Source organism: Amblyomma americanum, chromosome 11 (assembly GCF_052857255.1).
Source record: "Amblyomma americanum isolate KBUSLIRL-KWMA chromosome 11, ASM5285725v1, whole genome shotgun sequence".
NCBI lineage: Eukaryota > Metazoa > Arthropoda > Arachnida > Ixodida > Ixodidae > Amblyomma > Amblyomma americanum.
In genome coordinates, this window is record NC_135507.1 from 67,225,658 (window position 1) to 67,244,475 (window position 18,818).

General features: G+C 46.4%; 1 protein-coding gene and 1 long non-coding RNA gene across 2 annotated transcripts in view; one reads left to right on the forward strand and one right to left on the reverse strand.

Moving 5' to 3' along the window:
• LOC144109679 (uncharacterized) overlaps positions 1-5,466 on the forward strand; it is a 41,383-nt gene extending 35,917 nt beyond the window's left edge. Inside the window, exon 5 of the mRNA XM_077642479.1 lies at positions 5,246-5,466. Within this exon, the coding sequence (XP_077498605.1) occupies positions 5,246-5,466 (221 nt within the window). The remainder of the gene's footprint in view (positions 1-5,245) is intronic.
• Positions 5,467-7,804: 2,338 nt separating this feature from the next.
• Positions 7,805-9,206, reverse strand: LOC144110311 (uncharacterized). The gene is made up of 2 exons (XR_013309800.1): positions 8,651-9,206; positions 7,805-7,910 (listed from the first exon to the last, which is right to left on the reverse strand). It is a non-coding gene; the product is annotated as an uncharacterized LOC144110311 (long non-coding RNA).
• Positions 9,207-18,818: the final 9,612 nt, after the last annotated feature.

An 18,818-nucleotide genomic window follows, 5' to 3' on the forward strand; every position in this document is an offset into this window, starting at 1 on the left:
CGGACTGGTGTGAACAAAGAGCGATGAAAATCAATTTTACTAAAACTGCGTCAATGACAATTTCAACTTAGAAACATCCCCTACAATACGCTTACAAAATTGGAGATCAATGCATAGATGCAGTCACATCCATTAAATATCTAGGCCTGACAATTACTACCAATCTTAAATGGGATATCAGTCTCAATAATATATGCTCGAAATCATTCAGTAAATTATGCTACCTACGCAAGAAATTAAAAGGGTCCCCATCGAGCATAAAACTTGTGGCATATCGCACTATGATTCGACCAGTCCTATAACACGCCTCTATTGTGCGGGATCCGTATCATGTAAAAAACATCGAGCAGGTGGAGCGCATCCAACGTCATGCAGCCAGTTCCATCTCATCCGATTACCGGAAACCTTCTCCCGTTACTAATATGCTATGGCAGCACAAGTTGGAGCCGCTCCATATGCGCAGACAGATTGCCAGGTTAAAATTTTTGCACTTACTATATAACAACAAAACAAGATTGCCACATGGTTCGTATTTACTTTGTGCACCACAAAGATCATCAAGGCTGAAGCACACAAAAGTGATAAGGCCATGCAATGCCAGGACTAAGCAGTTCCAAAAATCTTTTTTCCCATGCACAATGGAACAATGGAATCGCCTGCCTGTTTCGGTTGTTGAATGTACTAACATTAATCCTTTGAGCGCTCTTTGCAAGCTAACCTTTTGTAACCCTCTCCTGCCTGGGCACTACTGCTGCCTGTGGTATTTTGAAAAAAATAAAATAAAATAATTAACCCATCGGGAGAACAAGATTCAGACTGCAGGATACGACATGCCAAAAGGTATGTTGATTGTACTGAAGGCATCGTTTATATGATACCACTGACACGCGGCCGTTTTTACGTCGGTCAGAGTGGACGATGCGCGAACGAGCGTTTCCGAGAACATGCTAACAATGTGAAAAAAATGCGGGAATCTTTGGCAATTTACTGCCGTGACTGTGAATATGAGGGTGGCGGCCATTGTGCTGCGGACTTCCCACAATATGTAATTATCGACAGGCATCCTTCGCAAATTACAAGGAAGATATTAGAGGCGCTAGAGATTGATAGGACGGGGAGTGGTTGCGTAAGCACGCCATAAATCGGCCTTTCAAAAAAGCAGATAAGCTATCTGAGCGGGTATGAGTGACATGACTTTTTGTATGCTGCTGTCATTGTTAGTTTCTGTCTTCCCCCTTTCATGTGCCTATATATCTTTCTATGTTTCCAATAAACGTCATTTGGAAGTTAGCGCTTGTCCTTCGTCTTTGCGTAGGTGTGTTTTTTTCACGCTTTTCGTCTTAGAAAGAGATTTATAGGCTTTTTTATCTTTAAAACAAAAATGACCCCTATGGCAACTGACATGCAGCTTTCACTGAGAATGTGTACCGCTCGGCGTACACATTAAGAAGATTGTGGCCATGAAAAATGACTCAGGCAACCTAGAATTCAAATTGCGATATTTATAGTTCGTAAATTTAATTGAATTCTTACTATACAATTATTGCTACAACTTTCTATATTACGGCGTCCGCAAACGCTGAGAACTGCGCCAGAAGACGAAGAAGAGCGAAGCTAGCACGAGACGTAGAGAGAGAAGAGAATCGCCGCCGCCGGTCGCGGCTACTCCGTGTTCTCTACAACCGTGCGTGGTTCTCTCTGGGCACGCCCGTTTGTCCGTAACCTTTGCTGCCAGCGGTCGGACGCCCAGAAACAAGCGGCGAAAGCGGCCGCCGGCGGTGGCCCGTCCCCGGCTGATACGTCGCGGAAAACTGCGCCGGTGACCCTTGCCTTTCTGGCGGTCTTGCCCTTTCCCCGTTGCTGGACGCCGGCCTCCAGCGCTTCATAGACCGGAGTGATCAGCGCCTGGAGCTGATGGACGCCCGAATAGCAGCATAGGCTTGGAGGTTGATGCGCTCCAGCACGAGTTCCGCCATCTAGTGCCGGCAAACTGAGCAGCGTCAGACCAGCACCTTCGCCCGCCGTCCGCTCTCATCAGGCTTCCGTCCCCGTCCGAGAATGGTGTTCACGACGCATGCCTATCCTATCCAGTCTGCCCGTCGGGAACGCCGGATTCACCCATGTTTGACGGTACTACGTATTCTGATGCCTACCAACTTCAACTAGACACTATCACGGCTGCATGTTCATGGGGTGAGTAAACGAAGGCTATAGTGCTTGTCGCCAAGCTGCCGTGCCGAGTGCCGGATCTGCTCTCTCGGTACGTGCCATGTTCTGGCGGGCCGCCTCGCAGACCACTAAAGGTCGGGGGAACCCCGGCTCCAATACCAGCGTCTGCGTGCTCGCCGTCATGAGCGTGGGTAAGGCTACCGACCACGAATGGCTTCGGGGCGTTCGGTGCAGGGTGCGCCACAGACCAGCGTGGCCCTGGTCGGCACTGAGGCAGTTGTGGATGCCATCCGGGGTACCGAGGTCTGGCGCCCGGTTGTCCCTCGAGCGCCCTGATTCAGTCCGCGCCGCTTTGAGGCCTCGCCATCGAACCAGACATGATCCTGCGGACCAAGGGGGGAAGGTCGCCAGCGTTCGCTAAACTTACCTCCACTGAGCGGGTTCGTCGGACCGCAGTCCTTATTGCTGCTTCTTTCTGACGAGAGCCTGCCTGCCTTTATTTATGCTGCTTCCGCTGGAGCAAGCGGCGCCACTATTCGAGGGACTGTGTCGGCCCTTGCCCGTCGGGAAACATCTAATAGAACCCTGGGGGCCCAGTCCCACCAGAACGCATCAGTCTGTCCCGGCGCTTCTCCGGTCTCCAGATTCCCCCCCCCCCCCGTCATCATCTTTACGTGCCCGTGCAGCGCTTTACGTGTTGGTAGAAGCTGTTTTCTTCAGCCAGCATGTGAGTTCACTCGTCGACACGACGGCAGCTCTGTCATGGATATCCCCGGAGAGCACTGGGACCGAAAGAATGGACTAGGCGACAAGTGTGCCCACACAAATGCACATTTAATACACCACACGTCACACACACGCTAGAACACAAAACGAACAAGACTAACACAAAACACAAAGACTATAAATAAACACGACCCGGGCACACTGCAACCAGCGTCTACTACTAGCGTTCTACTAATAGCGTTCGGCGTTCGTCCTCATAGTTGGGTCGGTGCGGCTGCGGCGTAGTATGGATCCAGTAGCCGGCGTCGAGGAGGCATTCGACGTGCTTGGGCGGGCGTCGCTGGCTGCGTCGCTGGCTGCGCCGTATAAGCTCCCGGTCCAAACACCCGTGGAGGTGATGCCGTGATGCCGGTGTTGTTGGCGTTGGGGGCACCACCCGTATGGGTGGCAACAGCGCTGGAGACACCATTGGCCGTAGCAGGTGGTCCTCCGTTAACTCCCCGGAACGGGCTCAGGCACAGCAGGCAGTCCACGATGCGAAGTCGTAGAACGCGAGCTCACCGGAGCAGCAGCCGGCGTCGCTCTCTTCCAGCCGATTTGTGTGACCCGCCGGAGCCTCCGCTTCTCTGCTGTCCCCCCGTGCCTCGCTCTCACTCGCCCTTTTATAGCCTTCGTATTAGTACACGTGAGCCTTGGCGTCGTCTTCTTCTTCTTTTCTCCACCAATCATCTCTCTCCACCTCCCCGAATGCTTCTCCGCCAATCAACTCTCTCCACCTACCGAATGCTTCTCCACCAATCATCTCTCTCCACCACACCGAATGCTTCTTCTTCATCTTTTTTGTTCTTCGGTTAATCCACGTTGTCTTCTCACACCTCTTTCCTTTAACATTTAATATAGGCTCCTTAATATACGTGACAAGCTCTCAATTTATTGGACAAATCGCTCGTAGCAAACGCTCCCCACTTGCTTCTGCTAGCTTCTGAAAGTGGGCTTCTGAAACGGCACAGTGGTATACAATTTGTCCGTCTCGTCGTTAATATGCGTGCCTTCGGCACGACTTTCTTGGCTGAGTTTCTGGTCGCCGACAGCCCAAATTGGCCGCTGGTCTGCGGGTGATGCTGATGCCAGCGGGGTTGACTGTTGTCGACTTTGCGGTCACGAATCAACGGATGCACCACCCTCCTGTGGGAACGGCTGGATTCGCCAGATTTTTCGTCATGGTGCCGAGCTGTGCCTCCCTGCGATGTCGGCGAACAAGCAAGCCTCCGCATTTCTGCGCAATGTCGTCTCGAAGTTTCTACGTCGCGTCCCGCCGGCCTATCTGTTCACAGTGTAGGCGCTTTCTGACTTGAGTGTACCATCGGGAGCGGTAACTTGGCTGTCTGGTCCACTTGCCCGCCATGTCACACTTGACGTGCTCTTCGAGTCTACCCGATCTTCACGCCCTGCCGGAGAGATGACCTTACCTCAGAGCCTTCTGTTTCTGAACAACGGAGAGGCCCTCGTGCTTCTACTTAACCTGGGCTGCCATTCTCCAGTTCAGAATGACGGGTCACCACTGGGCACAGCGTACGTGTTGAGGCCTGGCTCATCGATTGCATTTCTGTAGTCCGCGGTTCTGGCGTCTTCCTCCTCAGCACCGGAAATCCTACTGTGCGTGTCTTTCAATTTCGGCCCCAACTTGACCTCGTCGGGGCTCTCCTCACTATAGGCCCTACTGCAGGAACACCGCAGTTGTAGTGTCCGTCTGTTCCGATGAACTCGGGTGCACTTACTGGACCCACCACCACATCGACACTGCAGGTCACTTGCCCATTCTTTACAAACCTCGTGGTGTTGCACCGGCCGAACAGTGGGTTATCCAGCAGTACGTGGCCCACGTGCTTGACCAGGGCATCACTTTCGTATAGCCCTTGGTTCTGCCCCGTCGTCCTTGTGCGGAAGAAGGATGGAACAATCCGCTTCTGCGTCAATTAACGACAGCTTAAGGCCGTCACCCATATCGTCGAGTATCCGCTGCCTCGCCTTGGCGACGCGCTCGACCACCTGAAGGGGTCATAGTACTTTACCGTCTTCGAATTTTTTTCGGGCTGCTGGCAAGCGCCACTTAATCCCGACGATGCGGAGACGGCTTTCTTGAGCCCCGACGGCATACAACAGTTAAATTGTATGCCCTTCGACCTCGCGAATGCCCTGGCCACCTTTCAGCACCTTATGAACCTAGTGTTCGGCTGCATGAAGTGGAAAATGGCGCTGGTATGCCTTGACGACGTATTTTCCTACGCGGCTACTTTTGAAGAACATCAGAGGCGCCTTAAGTTTGTTCTCGCAGCACTTACCATTGCAGGGCTTCACTTGGAACTGAAGAAGTTCTTGTTCGGATCTGCCGACGTGACCTACTTGAGTCACGTCGTGCACCAGCATGGCATTCGTTCCGACCTTGACAAGCTGCAGGAGCTCATAGCTTGCGAAGCTCCAGCCACGCACAGGGAACTAAAAGGATTCCTTCGCTTTCCTTCCTACTTTGCCGGTTCATTCCGTACTTTGCCAAACGAAGCGAGCATTTAACCCCCTTCTGCAGAATATTGTCCGCAATTGGACACCTGTCCAACAACGAGCGTTTGTCGACACCAAGTGTGCCCTCCTCTAGCCCCTTGCTTTAGCCCAGTGCAATGAGTCGGCCTCAACTATTTTACACATAGATGACACCTAAGCTGGGCTCATATCTGCTCTTTTGCATGAAGACGAATCTGGCGACCAGTGGGTCCTGGTTTATGCCAGCCGCCAACTCGTATGTTCAGCGGAGTCGGGGCTCATCGGAACTCGAGTGCCTCGCCGTTGATTTGGTGGTTGCGAAGCTCTGTCTTTACCCAAACGACCACCACTTTATCATAATAACGGAAAAGAGCGCTCTTACTTGGTTGCAGTCCTCCAAGAAAGAGAATTCGAAGATAGCGCGCACTCTCTCCAAATTCAAGTACGATTTCACCACAGTGCATTGGCGTGGATCCGCCCATCATGTCGTTGTTTTTCTCGCCATCCTTTATCTGTGACGTCTTTGACGGACCTGCGGGCTGCTCAAGCCGGTGACCTGGCTACCATAGTCCGCTCCCTTAGCGCCGCCCGGGCTCCCAACGCACCTCCAAGCTCATGCGCGTGTGCATACGTACTCTGTGGCGGCTCGCCCAATATGGTTTTTCAATCCAGCGAATTCGTCCTTGTTCACCTCACCATCCGCTCTACTGGACGTGCCACAAAGCTCCTACCTCAATACCGGGGTCCTTGCCGTGTCGTCACCCGGCTCGGTCCCGTGACGTATCGCCTCGAGGACCTGTCAAAGGATCTCCAGAATGGTGTGCATTGAATCTGCCCGGTGCATGTCTCACACCTCCAACGATGCGTCTCAGGCGCCCACGATTCCGGACCCTCTACTAGACCCAAATTTACGACTCCACCATCCCAGAACTCGTCCAGATATTGATACTGATCAGCACGCCATCTTCACGGCTTAAACTAGACGTCATGTCTCTCCTTGAAATAAACCGATACTGCTATCTGGCGCTAGGCCATTGGGAATACTGCCTGCTCGCCGCGTCATGGCGACCTGCTAACGATATCACCACAGCCACTACCGGGACGACTGTTTAGTTATGCGACGTGAATACCCGCAGTCATTGCACAGGTGCTTCTTCTCACTGTGCCACAAGTACAACACCCGATATCCTCTATGTCAGCGGGCCTGGATTGTGGAACGCGTCGAGATCAGAATGTGTGCAGCTCCTTAGTTTTTCATGTTGTTCATTCGTCTTGTTGTGTATGCACAGGTGGTCCCACCCGTTTATTCGGTTTGTTCATTGTGCCCCTGTACCCTTAATCATCCGATTAATTCTGCACATGTCTTCCTACTGCTACTAATACTACTTCGACTACTACTTCTACTCTTTGTACGATTACTGCTACAACTACAACTACTGCCACTACTACTACTACTACTACTACTACTACTACTTACTAGGTGGACTGCCGTACCCAACAGCCGCATCCGTGGCCAAAGACTTGCAGCCCTTCCTGACTGGACGATGAGGAATCAGGCTTTGAACACCACACCCCGCATGCCGGAAATGCCAGCAGTACAAAATTTTATTGTTGAAATGCGGCAAGTATTTTGGTTTTTTCAGGATATTGAGAGCTGCAAGGTTCAGTCAGTACATATTTTTTGGTGCCAGAGAGCGCTTGTGGTTGAAAGAGGCTAATGATAAAAGAATAATCTGCACTCTTTGCCGACATTGAATAATAATGGCCTGAATTTAAATGCAAAGCCCTTTTTAGCATTTGAGTAAGTATACAAAATCTCGCCGTGTCTAGCAATGCTGAAATATTGGTGGTGACGGCAGGACGGCGGCCGGCCGCATTTCTCCGGATATGGCGCAGCAGGGCGACGGCGCACCGGCGTTCTGCCGCGCTGGTCTTGGCCGCCCGAAGTTCGTAGTTCAAGTTCTCTTCTCGTGGGTGGGCCCTAATGCTTCTCATAAAACGCCTATAAACAAGTGCACGCCCAGAAAGGCTGCAAACAGACGAGGATTCTTTGTAGACATGCTGCATACGCTACCTCATTGCGGTTGCCACGTGTGTGCTTACATGTTATGTACCGGAAACGGTGCATAAATATTTCTTTAGTGACAACCTTGCTTGTGTTGTTCTTGGGGTTGGCCTAAGGTGAAAACATTGAGCCGCCGCATGCATTCCGGCAGTGGGGTAATCCAGGCGTATCATGAATAAATTGGCAATTTTTTTCGCATATATTTTGGTTATATGTTACCGTAGTATTAGTTTGAGCTACAGAGATCACAGCCAGTGCCATCAAGAAATAGCACAAGTTTTAGGCGACTGCTCAAGCAGACATGACTCGGTAGCACTCCAGTCTGAGTTTATTGTTTCAGTGCAAATACATTCTACAATGTTGATGATTGCAACAACTCCGAGCACTTGTCGATGGCGTCATCGGACATCTCCTGTTAAGAAAAAGGGAATATTTACACCCGCGGCCGCATATGAGGAATATCGTACACTGAACACAAGCGCCAGAAAAGCACGCTCACGTACACATTGCACTGCTGGCTCTTTGAAGTCGGCAATGTAGTGTGCTTATCTTCGTACTTTTTTTCTTGGCGTGCATTATGCCTAACTCCTTGTCAGTCTTCTTATACAGTTTGCTGAGAATTTAAAGACAATAAATGTGGCGATGGCAGACTGAGATAGCGAAGGCATTATTAAGCGTGCCTATACTGTGACACATCAGATGCAAGGTAAATTATGTCGGTAATAAGTTTGATATGCTTAATTATATCATCAGACCTTAATGATGCCTTCCGAAATGTGACACTGTGCCACCCCGAAAGAAGGAAATTCTCTACGTCAACGTTTTTGGCGAGAGAGCACTACATTAAGTGTATGTCCGGTTTAGGGGCTGCTCATGCATTGAAACATCTTTCCAGGTGCTGGTGGACACCTCGCCAGTCTACTTTACCACGATTCATTAACAATTACTTTTCTCACTCATGCTTCAGTGAAGTCTTCAGCTACAGAATATTCTTACACACTACAGAAGACGGGAAGCTTACATTTTCCCTTTTTACTCAACGTAACTGAGGAGTGCCGCGTATCTGCGGTACTCTCATGGCTTTCTAGTCTTACAGCTTTCGTAACCTCGCCAGTGTTGTTCTCTATTATTAGGAAAATTGATATATCTTACCAGTGCCTGAATCAGCTGGACTTGGTACAGTAGGTCCTAAAAATCAGGCAAAATACTCATGAACACAATGTTAAGCTCGACAATAGCATGAGCAAAAAAACCTAAACACAGCTTTTGTTTTGGCGCTATCAGGTCAACGTCACTCAGAAGCTGCTCACTACTTTTCTTCTAGCGAAAGGTTATTGCTACCTGCTATTAAAGTGAGGTCTAAGAGGTTGCAATGCTGCCAAAAATAAAATGGTCCAGCGGCCTTGAAAGCGATCATGCGTCTGCAACAATCATATAGTGACTCTTGTTACTGAGACAGCACCGCTTAAAATTCAGTTGTGTCATTGTTACTCGTGTGTTCAGTTTATTTAGAAATGGGGTGACGAAAAGAAAGTGAATTATTAGCCTTGATAAAGAGTTTGGGATCTCAAACACAGTTACTACCTACACCTAAGATTTAAGCGAAGTGCAATTAAACAATGCGAGGCAAGTTAGTGCCTCCCACAAAAGTTTTGACACAGCGAGTTGCGCTAACATGAGTGCCAAATTCCACAAGTATTCTTCATTTTAGCATGAGGGCGACTTCTTATATCTTGAACAAGTAATCTGCTGAATTATTCCTCCAAAGTAATTGGCAGAAAATACCCAGGAAGCCAGACAAAACCAAAAAATGCATTTAAAATTGTGCAGCACTGTCACGTGTGGTTCATGGCTGCGTCGGTCATATTAATTAAGTTTTGCTGTCGCATTCTCTCAGATCTGCAACATTGAAGTTTATTTTCAAATTTTCTTTTTTTCCGCAAGAAAAAATTACCAGTAAGTATGAACAGCTGCATATGTGAGCAGCTTTGCATGGCTCGAAAAACCGCCTAACCTACGTTAATATGGCAGAGCGGTGAAAAATCCATGGGCACATTGTAAGGAAATATTTGTGATAAGTTCTGATAGGAATAAGTTTGTGACTGATGGTATCGCACCGCTGCTTCTTACAAGAGGTGTTAGAGCTAAACAATAAGTTCGTGATCTCACTACCGGCGAGATTAAGATAATTATATTGGTTGGAGGGCGCATCTGGAAGCTCGAAATTTATTCGAAGGTTGTCGACCCCCTCAATACCAACCTTCATGGCAACGCCATTAAATGGCATCTTTCGTTGCATCAACATTATAGTCACTTTTTCTACGCCCACGGTGGGACGGAGGCTTGTTATATCATTTCATATAACACAGTGCTGAGCAGCATAGGTCGCCTTATTCCCGCAAACTTCTAAATCTCCTTCGTCCACTTAACTTTCTGACGCACGTTGCTACGCTTGCCTTCTCTACGAGTCAACTCCGTTACTCTTAAAAACCATCAGTTATCCTCCCTTTATAGTAAGTCAGATGCACATGCCCATTTCTCCTCCTTCGTTAAGAATAGGATGCCATTGCGGCTGCTCCGGCATCCACACTACTCACTTGCTGTATCTTATCGTATTACCTATCAGTTTCGTTTTCATATTTGGCTGAGCTGCCATCTGTATTACTTTAACTTGTTTTGGTTAGCCTTCATGTTTTTGAACCGTAGGCGAGTACCGATAAGGTACAGCTGCTTTATGCTTTTTTCTTCAGGGATACTGGTAAACTGATATTTAGGATCTGATAGTACTTGCTAATGCGCTCCAATCGATTATCTTTCTGTCATTAAATTCAATTTCGTGGTGCGGATCTGCGGTCACTAACCGCGCTAAGTATATTCCGTCACAAATTTCATCGTTTGACTACCTATCTTAAACTGCTCTTCTCATCCGAAATTGTTCAATATTCCATTAATTTTCTGCATACTATTTTTGGCTAACCGTTCTACCTTGCCTCATTAATCTATTGATCATGCTTTGAAACTCGTCCGCTGAGGTACTTACCAAGGCAATGTCATCAGGGAATCAAAAATTATTGCGGAATTCTTCATCAACTCTTATCCCTACCTATTCCTAACCCATGTCACTGAATTCCTCCTGAAAACACGCGGTGAATAACAATGCACAGATTGTCTTGAAAACTGACAGCCTACTTTATTGCGTTTTTATTCCATTGTTTCCGGAGGACAGTGGTGGATGTGCCGTGAAAGAGCAGTCGTGTGTTGTTCCTCTAGTAATTTTGCATGATGCTTTCGCACACACTGATTTTGCAATGCCTGCTTGACTGCTGAGGCTTCTATTCAGTCAAATGCTTTCTCTTGACCTTTAAAAGCCAACAGCCATAGAAACTAAGGAGCATACCGTAACTTTTTTTTCAAATGTCTGGTGTTGATCAATGAAGAATGTTAATTATTATTGTATCGCTTAAAAATAATTTATTAGAAAGCCGAAGAAAAACAACCACATGCAACTCGTGGGATCTGAAACCAAACCTCAGATTTACGCGTTGGCTGCTCTACCAACTTAGCTACGGAAACAGCGGTCCAATTTCCTGCTTTCAGGGGTATTTTTATTGCGAAAGCAATACTTAGCCAGGTCTAACCGCCCGTCGCGTATGCCGTGCTCCCCCCCAGAGCATAGAGTTTCTTACTATTAACTAGAGGGAAAGCTGGCGCCCCGCCTATGGAGTTTGCATGAAGCTTCCTCGACACCACCTGTACCACCATGGGCGCTCTAAGCATCATGGGGCGGAGAGCTGCCGACTGCAGAACTACAACTTTTGGCCAAAAAATAATGAAAAAACAAACGTTGTTAGATAATCAAGAATGTCCTGACGTTCAATATCTTGTCTATAAATTGCAATAAACGAGCAGAAAAGCACGTAAATGCAAAGTTTGCCCAAAATCAGCGATGGCTCGCCCTCCTATTGGCCAAGCATTGCAGACTACAAAAGCCAATATTTCGTGCTTAACAGGCGCACTTTTAAAAAGAAATACGTTTTTGAAAACACGTTGTCCCTTCAACATCTTAAAAGGTTTTTCCACAGGATTTCGCAAAACAAAATCCTTTTGTTGGCGTCGTGTGCTGTTGCGTTCTCGCTACTATGGATTTTGCGCACTACTTTTATGCCGAAGTCGTCTACGCGCGGAGCGCGCCGTGGATACGGAATGGGACATCTCTGTAAAGCCACTCTGTGTTCCTGAAAAAAAAAAACCTAATGTCATGCACCAAGTAGCTCTACGCCCCATTATGCTTTGTGCGCCCATGGAGGTACAGGTGCAGTGGTGCCAGCTTTCCCTCTAGTTAATAGTAAGAAACTCTATGCCCCAGAGCCGGCGCTGTGCTTGGCAGGTGGTGTGACGTAAGCCCTCTCCGTTGCTATGACGACGCGTGACGAAAGCTTGCTCGCCGCCGCAGCTAGAAGGCAGCCGCTCGTCGCGTGTGTCGTGGTCCCCGAACAGGCGACGCGCCTAATAGATGGTCTCTCCTTTGATATGACGACCTCCTCGCTTTGCGTTCGCTCCGTGGCGGCTTCACTGGGATATATAGCGGTGCGCTACGCGTTGGTTGATCAGTCTCGCCATGGAAGTTACCGACGAAGAGTCTATATCTGAATCTAGTTGCTCTACTGCTTCGGAACAGTTAAATTCTAAGGCGAAAGCTAGGCAAGCTAGGAATATTGAGAGAAAGAGGTTGCAACGTGCCCAGGAAACAAAGGAACCACGAGAAGAACGATTGTGACAACAACGAGAATAATGCATCGAATAATCTTCAGATTAAAGAAAATTAATTTCAATGCAGCAGAAAAAACAACCATGCCGCCGTTGGGATCCGAACCCACTGGTGAACACTCTCAAGGTTCGCTTACACCCAATAAACATAAATACCCACGAGAGCAGCAGCTTGGACAGCCGTCGCCGTAGCTGAGTTGGTAGAGCACCGGACGCGTTATTCGGAGGTCGTTGGTTCGGATCCCACCGGCGGCATGGTTGTTTTTTCTGCTGCTTTGAAATTAATTTTTTTTAATCTGAAGATTAATCGAAGCATTATTAAAAAACTAAAGGGAACAATAGAAACATTCTCTTGTGCACCATGGTTTCGGTGACTGTTGGCTTCCTTCATATGTTTGTCAAAACGAGCCCCTCATTTCATTTACCTTGTCTGCTAATAGCTTAACGAGGGTCTCGGTTCTGGCAGTCTTGATGCCATAGCTAGCATAAGAGGGCTCTCGCACAGTTTCCGCCCTCGCCGTTAGATGATGTTCCACGTCACACTCGCGGCATTACAGGACGTGCTACGCCCGCCGCTATGGACGAGGGTGGCGCTGGTGAACACTCTCAAGGTTCGCTTACACCAAATAAACATAAATACCCACGAGAGCAGCAGATTGGACAGCCGTCGCCGTAGCTGAGTTGGTAGAGCACCGGACGCTTTATTCGGAGGTCGTGGGTTCGGATCCCACGGTCGTAGGTTCGGATATATATATATATAGCCCCGCCGCGGTGGCTCAGTGGTTAGGGCGCTCGACTACTGATCCGGATTTCCCGGGTTCAAACCCGACCGCGGCGGCTGCGTTTTTATGGAGGAAAAACGCTAAGGCGCCCGTGTGCTGCGCGATGTCAGTGCACGTTAAAGATCCCCAGGTGGTCGAAATTATTCCGGAGCCCTCCAATACGGCACCTCTCTCTTCCTTTCTTCTTTGACTCCCTCCTTTACCCTTCCCTTACGGCGCGGTTCAGGTGTCCAACGATATATGAGACAGATACTGCGCCGTTTCCTTTCCCCCCAAAACCAATTATATATATATATATATATATATATATATATATATATATATATATATATATATATTGCCTAGTCCCTTCGTTGATTTAAGTTAGTGGCTGTCCTTGTTCTATAAGTGCTTCCTTTAGTGAAAACATTGTACGGAGCGGAGAGTCAACCGATCGGTATGTAATTTTCAACTTGTCGCCTTTCTCCTAACCAATCGGTAATGTTGTTAATCTTCAAACATTCTGATCAGGTCGAGGTAACTGCATGCACAGGGTGACCCGTTCTTCTAGCACAATCGCCCCCTAGTTTTTCCACATCTCTGCTGTTACCTTATCTTAACCAGCTGCTTTTCCCCTTTGAATTGCTCATAATGCTTTTTTTCCTTCCTCTTTTGCTAATGGCGCGATGTGCATTTCCTTGGCTCTTATGGCTGTCTCATTAACGCCCTTATTACACGGGCAACTGTACAGATTCGTGTATAACACTTTGTCTACTTTAGCTGTCTTATCTAAATTGGCAATTTTAGTGCCTTACTCCTTTTGTAGGGCATACATCTGATTTTAGCCTATGCATATTTTCCTCTTGACCACTTTTAGGCTCCCAATCACCAAGAAGCAGTGAATAAACATATTGTCTCTCTCTCTCTCTCCTGTTCTGAAATGCATGCGCCATTTACGTCGGTTGCCTTATGCTCAATGATAAACTTTGACAGCTCGGCCAGTTCCGTTCTCTCTTTTAAGTTAGACGTTTTCATGCTTTGACGTTTCTTAAATCTTTCGTCTCCTGAGCGAGATTGCCGACCGGAATGTTGTGTAACTATACTATGGCTTCTTCTATTGAGCACTACGTATGGATATATGCATGATGGTGGGCCATTGTTTCAACACTAAGGTCGGCGCGCTCTGTTAAAGCGGAATATAGGCTTTGTAACGCGATCCTGAGTTCCCATCTACTGCCTCTTAAAGCTAGCTCATTATTGGTCTCATTGTTTACTTGCTCCCTGTTCAAGTCCAGCCACATTCGAAACCTCATTGTCCTATGCTTACTGCGGCACACCTACCTGAGCGCTTCCAAATGGTGCATGATGACAGGGTGAACGCAGAACATGCTATATTTCATGTTTACTGTTGACAATCGGTCTGTTTTACGTCCATCTCGGTTCCCCCTTTCCCATACAAAAATGTCCTATGGCCGGCTATAGGTATTTGGCCCAAATAGCTATAGACCTTTCCTATATCCATCTATAGCCGTATATTCAGGAGAATATATTTTTCTATAGAGAGCTAAAAACAGTTGTATGGTTCCAAAGCTATAGCTTTAGTGGCATAGATGTTTCTATAGCTGGCAATAAACACTTCTTTTGGGTGCGTATAGACGTTCATAAAAACGCATAGACGGACACGGCTTTTTCCATAGACGCCCATAGGACGTTTTTGTATGGGTTGAAAAGAACGTATCCAAGCAAAACAATTTGTTTCTTTTTATGAACTTTACTAATATCTCCCCCCGCTATTCTTAGAGCCTGTAGTATGTCACCAACTACTGGTCACCAGCCTTCTTCTTGCCTAGCTTCGGATTGAAGTTTTTCATCATTGAGTGTAGTGTTTTTTTTTACTTTCTCGACGTAAGGACTCAATTACGGGGGATTTCGTAACCCTTTTTTCTGCTCTGTTACAGACTCTCATTCAAATGCAGTCAGATAGACGCGCGGAAGCGATTTGTACAACACATGTCAACCTGCTAGAGCCACGTAACCAGATATTGATTTCCTAAATTTCTTGCGGCGCATTTAGGGCTACACTTTCTTGTGGTAACCGCGGTGCACGTGTCGCCTACGACATAGTTTCTTGTTCCCTAGCGCTATCCTTGAAACGCAATCGTCCGTTTATAGGGCCGTGGAACGGAAGCGCCCAGCTAGCTTTCTGCCGTGACGGTTTTCAAGGGGTGCAGTAAAATAGGATCGAAAGACGAGGAGAACTACAAAGGAATCCTACCGCACCCATACCGGGTGCAGATGAGGAATGTGCAAAAACAACCAACAATTATGTGCATTTGTTTTTATAGTATATCTAAGCACACAACACGAAATAGTTAGGGCAACTAACTAAAGGCGAAACGGTGTCCGCCATCCGGCTAAGAATGAAAACGAATTTCAATAAAATTCATATTGTTAGTTGCCTGACAAGTGCGGCATAGTTGTGAGCGGAGTTTGTAAAAGCGTAGATTGCCTCTGATTTGAATTTCCGCCGTCTTTCAGGGCGTTTAGGACTATATCTTCGTGATACGATCATTACCACTTCATCTACTCAATACGCTCATTTATGTGTGAGGCCGAAACTTAATATAAGCCCATTTAAACGCAAATTATTTCATTCCAACTGCCGGATTAATAGGTAATAAACCGTCTACTACCAACCAAACCAGGCCTCGTCTTTATACTCGACCGCCGCTGTTGACATCGGCAGCCGAGCATGGCTGCCAGTTCCACGAAACGCACAGGGGAATATTTTAATAATGTTTAATTTTTTAATGTCAAGACGCGAGGACCCCGAAAGCCAAATTGATTTTTCTTCTCGTGTAACAATACCTTCTGTTGGGCGAGTTGGCACTTAGGATGATCCATAAAAGCGCGACAGACGGCACAGCGCTCTGTGTTGTGTCCTGTCTTCTCTGTCCCGTCTGTCGCGCTGTTATGGATCATTCTCGAGTAATATGCCTTCCCAGTGCCCACAATAGCCCGAGAGCTCGGAAAAAAAAATAACGCTTTTTTTCAAATCCTGACAAAAGCACCACCGTTCTAGATTCGTACAACAAATAATAAAAAGAAGCAGTAAGCAAAACTTTCCTCAGCTTTTGTTCAAATTGAAGTCTAGATATAGGCAGAAAAATCATCGAAATGTTGAACTAAACTTCTGAAGATATTGGATTTCTATCCCGATAACTTGTTTTCCTGGAGATAACTTTAAAAACTTGAAACAAAAGGATATTTCTCGCTACTATTTTTTCAAATTACTATTCATCCCACACGAAAATAGGTCCACCAACACTACTCATGGACTTTAGATACATAATGGCACTTAAGCAGTATATCACCATCCGCCTTTGGCACTCTTATGGATTCACTTCCCCTCTATAAAATTAGTGCACAACCTACTTATGTCACCCGTTTAGATGACGAGTATCGAGGTACTCCGAGTAGTGTTCCAACATCTACAGCACATGTGGCTGTTCAACAACTAAGCTATTTATGTATAAATCCTTAATTGGTCCCGTAATTGAATACGCGTCTCCTGTCTGGAATCCTCGTAAACAATGTGAAATTGATCAAATCGAGAGCATCCAAAAAGAAGCCGTCGGGTTCATATATCGTCGATATGATTGCCATTATTTACCTTGTGCCTTCTCCGCTTTGAATCTATTCCCTTGTCCGTCAAGTGGATGCACTGTAGTTCTTGCACCGCATCGTGAATTCACTTTATCATGACACACTTAATGTCTATGTCACCCCTGATATTCTCCGCTCAACCAGGAGTCATCACAGCCTTAAAGTTATGCTATATTGCGCGCGTACTAATAATTTCAAACACAGCTATTTTCCTCGTACCATTGAACATCGTAACCTAATTCTTGGCATAACGCGGTCTCTACCATAAAACTCATTTTTAACAGCTATCAGTGCCACACAATTCTTTTTGTGTTGTGCCCATTGTCTGTTTGCTCAATTATTTACAGCGTATCAAATTGTTCGCGATATGTATAAAAACAATTTTTTGTTGTAATCTGAGTGAGTGCGTGTGTTTGTGTGTGTGTGCGTGTACGTGCGTGCGTATGTATGTGTTGTACAGTGCTGTTTTTACACGAATTGTTAACCCCACTCCTGCAAGAGCCCTAATAGGGGCTGCAGTATGTAAAAATAACTAAACAAACTGGAACTATGTACATGCATGGTATCACTTTTAAATCACTACTTTCAAGACAGTGGAAATATATTTATCAAATTTAGATGCCGGATATTAATATCAGCAAATTTTTAAGCGAGGGTATACTTACCTTTTTACCGCAAATTTTTTCAAGAAGGGTTTCAAAGTTGTCGCCGTTGTCCGTCATTACTTTCGCGGCCTAAAGAAAAATTGCAAAGCAGATTGATGCGGATCTAAACCTTGTCTTTATACACGGAAATATTGCTTAGGTGCCCACCGAGGTCCACTATGAGGCAATGGCAATAACAAACATTTTTCGAAATAGTAGTTTTGTTTTTTGATGAAGGCTATTTCGTCCGCACAGCATACCTCTGGCTGTCATTTTGCCGTTGTCGGCCAGGAAAGATAATTCTTGCTTTTATCTATAAGAGTCATGGTGCTCCGGAATACTGCTCATCCTTCCCCACTGAGCATTAAGATCATGTTTGCTTTCCCACTAATTATGAAAGTCGTCTGACTGTCCCTTATTAGTATGATGTTCCAAAGGATTCGTATTGTTAAAAGCATGGTTTTAAACGTTAGAGTTAGCAGCAAACCCATGGAAAACATTGCTTGTGCCATGGGGCTCATGCGCCGACAATGCCCTTGCATGATTGAAAACTCAACATTATCACCATCCGCGATCGGCATGACCCACCGCGTGCTTAAGGCAACACACACATACAAATACACTGTAAATACACACACTGTACACCTTGCCACGCGTTCGTTTTTATCTCTCATTTGTTTTTCAGGTGATTGAATCGCTTCTAGTCTAGGAACAGTATTACGAAAAGTGAGAGCAGTAAAGCAGGAAATGGTTTTATCCATTTAAAACAAATGGCCTCCTCTGGGCAATGCTTCTTCATGCTTTTGGCTCAATGCGAGAAGAATAAGGAAGCGCGCTGTGCTAGGTCATGTCATCGACAAATTTATTGAACATCAAGTTAGAGGCTCAACTTTAAACAGTGGCTATGTTTAGCTTAAGAGTTCCTGCCTCAGGACATTCATATATATTAGCATAGTAGCTCTCGCCGCATGTCGCGCCTCGAACGGCTACAATTATTCTTATATATGTTTCTATTTATGGCGTTAAGTTACGGTCAAAAGAATAATGACAATCGCACCAATGGTGCTCAGTGAAAATTAATAGCTGGAACCTTATTATGCCCGTGACTGGTGTTGTTGAACGAGGCTGGTGGCAGGCGTTTGAGCGTACTACACGCACGTTAACGTGTGAATAGTGCGCAAAATAGTCCTATCTTTTTCACTAGTTCTTATTTGAAACGTGCCGCATTGTTCACGAGTCCCAGGACACTTACAGACATGCTGCATTACGCATGGGTGAGGATAATTCTGTAATCTCGCAATGCGCTACCTTGAAGCAGATAGTATGCAGCCTTTTATTTGTTCGTTTTTATGTCCAGTAAGAGCACATGGGAAAGTTTTTTCTTTACGTCAAGAAAACATTTGATTTATACCATAAAATAATTAATACAGTCCAGAAAAAAATCTATAGGCATTATTGCACTGTCGTTTCGAAGTTCTAATA